The sequence below is a fragment of the Zeus faber genome (genome assembly GCF_960531495.2).
Source record: "Zeus faber genome assembly, chromosome: 4".
NCBI lineage: Eukaryota > Metazoa > Chordata > Actinopteri > Zeiformes > Zeidae > Zeus > Zeus faber.
The window spans coordinates 35,235,615-35,245,614 of NC_137191.1; the positions used below are offsets into that span (position 1 = coordinate 35,235,615).

At 48.1% G+C, this 10,000-nt stretch overlaps 1 protein-coding gene across 1 annotated transcript in view; it reads right to left on the reverse strand.

The window, feature by feature from the left end:
* Positions 1-2,183: 2,183 nt before the first annotated feature.
* Positions 2,184-10,000, reverse strand: part of LOC307229290 (aspartate aminotransferase, cytoplasmic-like) — a 10,512-nt gene continuing 2,695 nt past the window's right edge. Inside the window, exons 3-9 of the mRNA XM_079999256.1 lie at positions 7,562-7,685; positions 6,268-6,380; positions 6,007-6,111; positions 5,457-5,607; positions 4,793-4,958; positions 4,114-4,256; positions 2,184-3,295 (exon numbers count right to left, since the gene is read on the reverse strand). Coding sequence (XP_079855382.1) covers positions 3,156-3,295; positions 4,114-4,256; positions 4,793-4,958; positions 5,457-5,607; positions 6,007-6,111; positions 6,268-6,380; positions 7,562-7,685 — 942 coding nt within the window. The 3' untranslated portion in view covers positions 2,184-3,155. The remainder of the gene's footprint in view (positions 3,296-4,113; positions 4,257-4,792; positions 4,959-5,456; positions 5,608-6,006; positions 6,112-6,267; positions 6,381-7,561; positions 7,686-10,000) is intronic.

Sequence of the window (10,000 nt, forward strand, 5' to 3'; positions counted from 1 at the left end):
TATCATCATGACGTCAAAACATCATGGTATCAGTATGACATCACGTCCTCATGACACCATCACAATGTCATCATGACATCATCACAACTGCATCATGACATCGGCATGACATCATCGGGACATCATCACAATGTCATTATGACATCAGCATGACATCATTAAAAGAGTATGACATCGCATGACATGATATCATCACAACGTCATCATGATATCAGCATGACATCATCATCATCATTACCTCATGTCATCATGACATCATCATAACATCAAACTGTGCTGATATCCAGACCTGACTAGAAGTGTAAATATGTTATGATGTAATAATATTATTTTTGTTTTTCCTGTTTCAACTGGTCTCCCCTCGAGGGTCCGGGTGTTTCATTTCCACACGCTAAGCCTTAACGCCCGCGACTTCTCTACAATATGCATGGTTTAGCCAGCGGCAGCGGGCGTGGCGAGGGTTTCAGTTTGGAAAGATATTTTTCTACTTCCCTAAACAAGTGCAACCTGAATAAAGTATGAGAGCAATACTACGAAGACGTGTGGTGAAGCGGTGAAAGTACGATGTGAACATTAAGGACATCTAAACCATAATAAAACAGGGGGATCTGCCGGGACAAGATGTCCGACGCTTCGTCACGCTGGAGTCGGAATTCTGGGGCAGAGGGTTCAAGTTTGCCGAGACAGCGGAGCAGTCGTCACGGTGACGTGGGGGCTCCCACCTCCAGCGGTGAACAAAGTTCCCTGGAGGCGTCCAGCCTGGACGTCCACCACTGTGTCGTCTTGGCTCCAGGTTGGAGAGCTCGCTCCACAGCCAGATCCTGAAGCGCTCCTCACCCCCAGAAGTCAACGCGCTCGGCCAGGGAGCGGCAGCCAGGCAGCTGTGCCTCCGCTCGAATCCAGAGCACAGGGGGCCCGAGGGGGTGAAACTAGGCGAGGTGGAGGGATGGGAGGGAGGTTTGGACTGTGGGGCTCTGTGGCTCCACAAGGGGGCGGAGCGGGTGGAGTCGGCCCATTGGATCTGCTGAGTCACTTTGGTGCAGAGCATCACGGCCACGGCGCAGGAGGACGTCTGGGGGTCGGACGGGCAGAGCGATGACGCTGATGGTGCACTGGAGGAGAAGAGGGTGGAGGTGGTGAAAACTGGTCTGGATCCTCCCCTTCTCTCAATTGGATCCTCCTCTCCTCCGCACCCTCCCCCTTTGGATCCTCTGGATCTTCCCCTCCACACCCTCCCCCTCTGGATCCTCTTGTTTTTAGGTGTTTCTGCTGGAAGTCTCCTGGTCCGGTCACACTTTGAACTACACTGGATTTATACATACATAAATATGTATACTTATTTATGTATACGTATACTGAGTTCCAATAGTTATTGGATGTTTGTTTTTTTTCTAATGGAAAGCCCAAAATCCAAGCGTTCTGGGTTGGCAATGTTTTATCATTCTGTGCAGGAATGGGATGAACATCAATGCCTTGATTGTTAAATAAACACACAGCTGTCTGACTGTATTTTGCATCAAAATTTACAGAACCGACTCCTGCATCTGTCTTGTGTTAGGTTTTGTTTCCGTCGCCGAAATCAAGGATGTATTCAAGCAGTATCGCAAGAATTTTAAACATGTTTTAAAACAAACTTTTAGAGTCAAAGCCAGTGTTTGCCAGAGTATGCACCACAGTGGAACAGTTGTAATCCAGTCTTAGATCAGTTTACCAATCACCTTGACTGGCGGGTCCTGCAGCGTGACCAAACAGGCTCAGTGGTAATGCACCGAGCTCGTTTGGTTATGTTGATTAAAAGTTTTCAGAATACAAACCAGAATAAACAAAACATTTCAAATGTATTTTTACATGTGGCAGTTCACAAACGACCCCAGATTGGACTTTTGGACCCCTGCCTTAAAATAATAAAAGCAGGAAAAATACTAGATTTCCTCCAAAAAAGTTGGGAGATGGAGGCGCCGGCAAGAGGTTTTTGGGGGCAAAAAACAAGTATTTCTTCACTTTTCTCCAGTTTGAATAAAACATTTAAGGATAGGTTATTAGTATTATGTATAGGTTATTTACAGAAAAGACAGAGGTAAGCGTTTCTCCGCCCTCCCTCCTTCCACCACCAGCCTCCGGCGGATGTGTTCAGTGTGTGTGTGTGTGAGATTTCAGCAGCGGGAATTGACACGACGCACCCAGACAGTTTCCATCGGACTTTAATATATTTATTTCAGTTTGAACGGTTTGAGCTGCACAGAAACACGACACATACTGGCTCTGTAGCTTCCTGCGCTGGACAACCACCGCTGTCTGCGAGCAGGTTGTTCGTGGCGGCGGCGGAGGACCGATGCTCCGGCTCCAGCAGCGCGGTGAGGACACAGCGTGCGTGGGTTGTTCGTCGGTGGCGGGTGAGGAGGCTTTGTATTTTTTTTTTTTTTCTTTTCAAGGTTTAAGGTTACACAATGTGAACAAAGAGGCTGGGAACAGCGTGTTTGTTGGCAAAGACTAAACACAAATACACGGGAGGACACATGACCCTCGAGGCACATGCACGACCTTGAGGAAACCACGAGGGTCTTTGTTCTGCTTCTGAAAAGGCCGGAGGAGGGCGGGGTCCCGGGTCCGGGAAGCGGCAGATCCCCGAGGACGACTTCTTCAGCTTTGTGAGCCCGGAAGCTCGGAAACCCAGCGGAGGTTCCACGCGGGGGGCCAGCGGCGATTATCTCTGACTGTTAAAAGATTGATTAACCGGTGACCGGCGTCACATCGGGAAAAGCGTGAAAGACACTTAAAACCTTTTTAAGACACTCAGCTTCGCTCTGGGAGTGGAGTGGAAATGCAAAAATGTGCAAATAAAAAATAAATAAACGCCGCAGAGTCAAGACGAGAACGACAGCCTCACTCAAATGACCAATCAAGAGTAAGTGGGCGAGAGGATTTCAGCACTCAAAATGACTGGACAACTTAAGAGAGAAAAGAAAGGCCTGTGGTGTGTGTGTGTGTGTATCAGGATCATTGCACCTTCCCGAACAACTCAACGGACAAAAATAATGAAGGTTTTCTAATGGAACGGGGGGGGGGGGGGGGGGGGGGGGTTGTTGGAAAGCGAGCGTGAGGAGAGGACGTCGGCATGGCGATGGGGCGGAGGCGGGGGTGGAGGTCTACTCCGCTCACTGGACCTTGGTGACGGCCTCGTGGATGGACTGGGCCACGTAGTCGATGTTGCTGCTGGTCAAACCGCACATGTTGATGCGGCCGCTGGCCATCAGGTACACGTGCCTCTCACGGATCAGGAAGTCCACCTGCTTGGCTGCGGGGGGGAGGAAAAAACACTTTAGCACAGAAGAGGAAGGAACCTCCCCCACTCTACTCCAAACGTCTTTCACAACCGTTATTTGGGAAAAGAAATGGCAGATCAACTCAATACTGGCCACACAGGTTTGACCATTGAGGGGAATGAACCTGAAGTCTGGTCTGAACTGTGACGCACCATATGCACCTTGTTTGCAGCACTCGTTTAAACACAACTGAACGCCAATATATGCCCTAAAAAATGTTTTTATAAATAAGTGACAAAAAGATAGAATCCAAAAGAGATCTGAAATAAGAATAACAATAACAACAATAATATAATAATCCTCATAATATAATCATAAAATAATAATAATAACAATAACAACAACAACAACAACAACAATATAATAATCATAATAATATAATCATAATATAATAATAATCATAATTATAACAATAATATAATCATAATAACAATAATATAATAATCATAATAATATAATCATAATATAATAACAATAATGATAATTATAACAATAATATAATCATTATAACAATAATATAATAATCATAATAATGCGCACCGGGCGCCCGCCGTGTTTCTTATACGGTGAGCCCGAAAAAAATGCCAAGACGACTCATAACAATAAAAATACCAGTGAAAAACATGAGGGTGCTAGCCCCGCGAGCACCACCCTAAATAATACAAACCCCCTTAAAAAAAACCAACAACAACATAAGAATATAAGAACATGAAATCAATCACGTTAGAAAGGAGTCGGTCTTGTCTGATCATGTTTTTGGCTCTGTGCCGCCACCACCACCACCACTCACGGTTGAGGCCGGTGAAGCTGAACATGCCGATCTGCTGCGTGATGTGGTCCCAGGTCCCGGGGGTCCCCAGGGCCTGGAGCTTGGACTGGAGCTGGTCCCTCATCAGCAGGACCCTGTCAGCCATGGTCTTCACGTTAGCCTTCCTACCGGGGGACGGGGGCGAGAGAGGGAGTCATTTCAGTGCCTCCCCTGCTGCAGCTGCGCCGCCCGTCCACCCACCCCAAATAGTTTCGCGGACACATTACGTCCGACTGCTTTTTAGGGCGAAACGAAAAGCCGCCACGTTTTCTAAGTCATGAACCACGAGGGAAACAAAGGGAACTAAAGCGGCGGCGCCTCGTCCAATCAGACGCCGGCGTCAAAACTAAAACAGCTTGTTTTACTTGAGAACAAAAGTTGTTTTTTGGCAAAACGTGACGTTTATGCCTGTTTTTAGTTTTAATATGAAGTCAGTCAACTATTTATTTTTTGTTATTTTCCTCCAAAGGATCATGTTATATTTGTGCTTTTTGTAAATAAGCACAAATATGGAAGTTTGGAAGTTTAATTCCAAGTTGAGCACAAACGAATCAGAGAAAAGAGCGGTGTGATGAGGAGGGAGCAGGGCGGAGACGCAGGGCGGAGACGCAGGGCGGCGACGCAGGGCGGCGACGCAGGGCGGCGACGCAGGGCGGCGTACCACTCAGCAAACAGCTGGGGGCAGTTGAGGGTCCTGCTGACGATGCGAGCACCCTGTGACGGAGGGTTGGACCAGGTGGTGCGCACGATCTTCTCCATCTGGGACAGGGTGCGGCTCAGGTTGTCGCTGTCCCGGGCGACCACCGTCAGGTTGCCCACCCTCTCATCTGAGGAGCACAGGAGGATTAATGCATCCATCCATCCATCCATCTTTTCTTCCATCACTCCATCCACCTATCTTTCCATCCATTTATCCATGCATCCATCCATCCACCTACCCATCTTTCCATTCATCCATCCATCACTCCATGCACCCATATTTCCATTCATCCATCACTCCATCCATTCATCCTTGCATCCATCACACCATCCATCCATCATTCCATCACTCCATCCATTCATCCATCACTCCATCCATCCTTTCTTCCATTCATCCATCCATCACTCCCTCCATTCATCACTCCATCCTTCCATGCATCCATCCACCCACCCACCCATCATTCCATCACTCCATCCATCCTTCATGGAAGTGCTGCTGGCAGAGTCTGGACTAACCCTCATCCAGAACACTGTGTTGGTTTGTTTGTTTTTATTACATGAGCATTTTGATGTCGACCGAGCCGCCGGCGCGCCTACGCCCCACGACAAAATGCCCCCCGACTCACTGTAAAGGCCAAAGTTCTTGGAGAAGGACTGCGCCACGAACAGCTCCAGGCCCTCGGAGACGAAGTAGCGGATGGCCCAGGCGTCGGCGTCCAGGCTGCCCGAGGCGAAGCCCTGGTAGGCCGAGTCGAAGAACACGAACAGATCCCTCCTCTGGGGAAACGGGGGAGAGACAGCACACAGCGCGTGAGTGGGGCACCCCGGGTCGCCGGGTAGACCTGCTCCTCCGTCTGACGCCGCGGTCACCGCCGCAAGCAAACACCACCCTCCCTCTGAAAGACACGGTGTGTGGAAAGACAAAAAACAAAAAAAAAAGAGGGGGGGGGGGGGCAAAAGGGGAGGCAACGCTGCCCCGACGTGGCTCCTCCGGATCCAACCGGTTGAATCTATGGAATTATTATTTTTGTGTCTCTCTCACGGATCGACGACACGCGTTCAAATCAAGATTCCTAACACAAAAAACCCACCGTGCGTCGTATCATGGTAAAATTGGCCAAATAAAATAATAATAATTATATCCTGATGAAAAGACTAGAGCTCCCTCCCCTTCACCTTCATGATCTCCGCAATCTTCTTCCACTCGTCCTGGGTGGGGTCCGTCCCCGTGGGGTTGTGGGCGCAGGCGTGGAGGACGAAGACGGAGCCTTCCGGAGCTTTCTGCCGACGACAACGGCGACACACACACACACACACACACACAGTATTAAATGGAGAGATAGGCCTTTTTTTTTAACCCACCAACTGTTTTAAACAAAGTTACTTCCAGGAGGGTATTTGCTCAACTACTGATCAGGGCTGGTGCCCGAGTCCCACCTCCAGGTCGTCCAGGAGCCCGCTGAGGTCCAGGCCCCTCTTGGCAGCGTCCCAGTAGTGGTACGGACGAATGTCCTTGAAGCCAGCGTCTGCAAACACAGCATTGTGGTTCTCTGGGAGGGAGGGAGGGAGGGAGGGAGGGAGGGAGGGGGAGAGGGGTCAATTGTGGCGTTACATCACTAGCTCCACCTAAAAACAATAGGTCATAAAAAAAAAAAATGATATATATTAAGTTCACATCTTCAACTTTGCAACATAACTGTATTACAGGGAAAGGTTCCCGGTTCACCAGCGTGGTAGCTTGATACCAGGGTGAACCTTAAAACGGTGCGCCGCTACATCCCTGATCACCATCCTTCCGGGGTCAAGCGGCGCGGTCACAAAAAAAACAAAAAAAACCAACAACTTCCTGCTGTGACCGATTGTAGTTTTTCGTGCAACGCAGCACGGGTTACAGTTTTCCAAGTTTACTTTAAACGCAGCATCTTCTCGGGTTGTCCGTCCGCGCGTAGCAACCGCTCTGCAGTGCACAGGTCACAAGTGGATGGACGCAAATGACTTGCGAGAGACGAAGCTTGGACCTGTATCAATCGGACGATGATGTCACAGGCGTCCCGCTGCTCCAACGAATCAAATCGCCTCGGCGTTCTTGTACTGCCGGTAAAGTTACAACAGTTTTTCGCAAATTTCTGCTCCAAATGTACGTCGGCATTGACCAAACTCCAAGGACAAGACATCGGAAACGTCCCGGTTCTAACGAGACCTCAATCATGAGCTTACAGCGGTTGTCGTGTTTCAGATACTTTTACCCCGATTAAAAATAAATTAAAAAATCCCAACATTAACAATTGGCATCCAGCCCTCTGGACCGGACCCATAAAAATCTAAACAAAATATGGAGGGAAAAAAAACAAAAACAATATCCAATAAACTGAAATCGTATTTAAAAGGGAAAAAAGTTAAATAATGGCAATATCCAATAAACCTCAAATATAATAAAATAAACTTAAAAATACACAAATTGGTGATGTCAAAAACACCTCAAGTAAACAATAAACCTCTATTAGCAATTCACGACGACAAAAAAAGGAGATTGTGCAAGTTTGCCATAGATATACAAACTCCACACAAACCTCTGCTTCCCTTAATTTGTTTTACTAATCACATCTGAGCAACATTACCCCGTCCCTCTGCTCAAAAGACAGTACCAGTTATTTTGCTCTGAAGACACTAAAGCCTGATAAAAACGGAACCATCCTCATTTCCAAAGGACCTCAAAGTGTCCTCCACTGACCCCAGGTCGGAGCCGAGACGTAGACGGGCGTCGCTGCGTTGTTGACGCCGTTGTACCAGCGACGCAGGAACTCGGCACCGATTCTCAGAGCGCCGGTGCCACCCAGACACTGGACGCCACCCACCTGCGAGGGAGGGAGGGGGGAGAGGAAGGTGGGGCTTTAATAGAGGCAGGGTGCTGGGAAATTATATTCAAGATTTAAACTATTTTTTTTAAATAACATTATTCTGACTTGGTGGGATTAAAATAATATGAATTAACCCGCCGACATTTTTTTTTTTTTATTGTTCGTGATACAAACATTAATATAAATACTTAACGTATCAATACTTTCTTTCCTTTGTATGTACGAATATGTCTCTTTGCAAATACAGGCAGCTCCATGGGGAACAAGAAGTACAGAGAGATTAACAAAAAATAAATAAAAAGTAATAGACAGCTCAACCAAGTAAGACAAAAGTAAGTAACTGCTCACTGTGGTGTGGGGATGGTGTGGTTGGAGCAGCCACTCCTGACCTGGATCTAGGTGATTGGGATCGGTGTGGCTGCACGCCTGTTGCTCGTTGGTTGGTCTAACGAGCAGCAGGCAAAACCCCCGTCCCCACACTCACTCAGGAGGGGAGCCCTGTCATGACATGTCTAACTGGCCCACTCCCTACACTAAACTGGTGTCTACAACCCAGCCGTCTGTGTCTCTGGGCCAGAGGGCCCTGAAAACGCCACTTGGGTGGCGTGTGGTAGGAGAAACTGCCACACTCACAAACATACCATGTATAGAATCCATACTCTAGTGAATGTCTGTACGGACTGAAATGGATCAGGATGCATCTGCATTTAAAAACAACCAAGATCTAATATTTTATGTCCCTGTTTCCACTCATCATAAAGACACAAGACGTGCTGCTTAAATAACTATTTCCCTAACTTGACAGGGGCTGGGCCAGCCGCTTCCCCCTGCAGCCATGCAGGGAACCAACACCGTTATCATTCAGCCCCCCAGGACACAGGGATGGCATCGGTGTCGACCTTCTTGTCTGAATGTGGACAGAGGTATCCCTCCAGGGTTTGGAGGCGCCTCAGATGTTCCTGCTGCTTAAGTGGATCTTTTGTTGACACGATGAGCTTCAGGAACTTGTCGAGCAGTTCGACACATGGCTGTCGGCAATTTCACATTATTACCAAAGGTTTGGAAAGCGACAATTGTTGGCACATCGTGTGTGTGTGTGTGTGTGTGTGTGTGTGTCCCGTCAGACCAGCGCGTGACTTCCTCCGCTTTGTAAACCTGGCGTGACAATGGTTGCGCTCCTTTTCAGCCAGGGCGAGGGAGGCGAGGGAGGCGAGGGAGGCGCACAGGACATCTCTTACACGGAGGGGGAAACATTTGCCGGTGGCAGGACACGGCAACTTAATAACAAACGACACCACATAAAACTGTAAATCCAGATTTAAAAAAACAAAGACTGTATCCGTTGTGTAAAATATATCAACGAGACGTCCCGACCAAGATGTAAGACACCACTAACTTTATTTATTTAGACCTGCTCGTCATATTTAATTTGTTTTTGATTCGATCACAATTTTATTTCAGTGAAATGTTCATTAAAGCGGCTGCACTTGTTACTTACTGTTCACAAACGGAAATTTTGATTTCATGTCGTTATATATATATATTTGTTTTTTTTAAATAGCTTAAATGACGGGAAATATTTTATTTTGAATATTCAATAAAAAAAATATGATAAATCTACCCTCCTTGATGATGTCATCCTCTATAAAACCTGCATCATCTATTGTTTTCAAACTCAATAAACGCAGATCATATTTGACCGGAATCTCCCCCCCGTTTGTCCGGGACGTTGAAATATTCCAGGACCCGTCGACCGGCACCAGTTTCTTCACGCAGAAACTCCGGCCCGAACGCCGCGCAATGCGTCTGGTGGGCCCCTGCCGTTACGCCGCGGCTCCCGTGCGTGTACTGAACCGCAGGGGGGCGTGGCCAACGGTCCGATGACGTACCAGGTACCGCCGCATCCCGAGAGGACACAGATGGGAATATGTCTTCGACTCCTACAGCGTGTGTGTGTGCTACCACTGGCTCCAATGCCCAAAATAAGGAGGGACACGGCACCGGGTTCGATGGAACAGAGTGTGTTTATTTACAAAAAGGTCAAAAGAGGTCAAATATCAAAGGAAAAGCCCCGCCCACGTCAAGCAGGTAAGACAACCCACGCGCACGAGCAGTTTGCAACCACGACAGACCAATGGAGTCTACACCGCGCACCCCGCGCGCCCACAGCCACGATTTGCACGAATCTATCGAACTGGACGATGATGTCACAAAGCACTCTGCGCCACAATCCCATCCCGCTCCAGCGCCTGACGGGAGGTTTTGGAACACTGGCGTGTCGGCCGAGGCCTGAGCGTTCTACTACTTCCGGT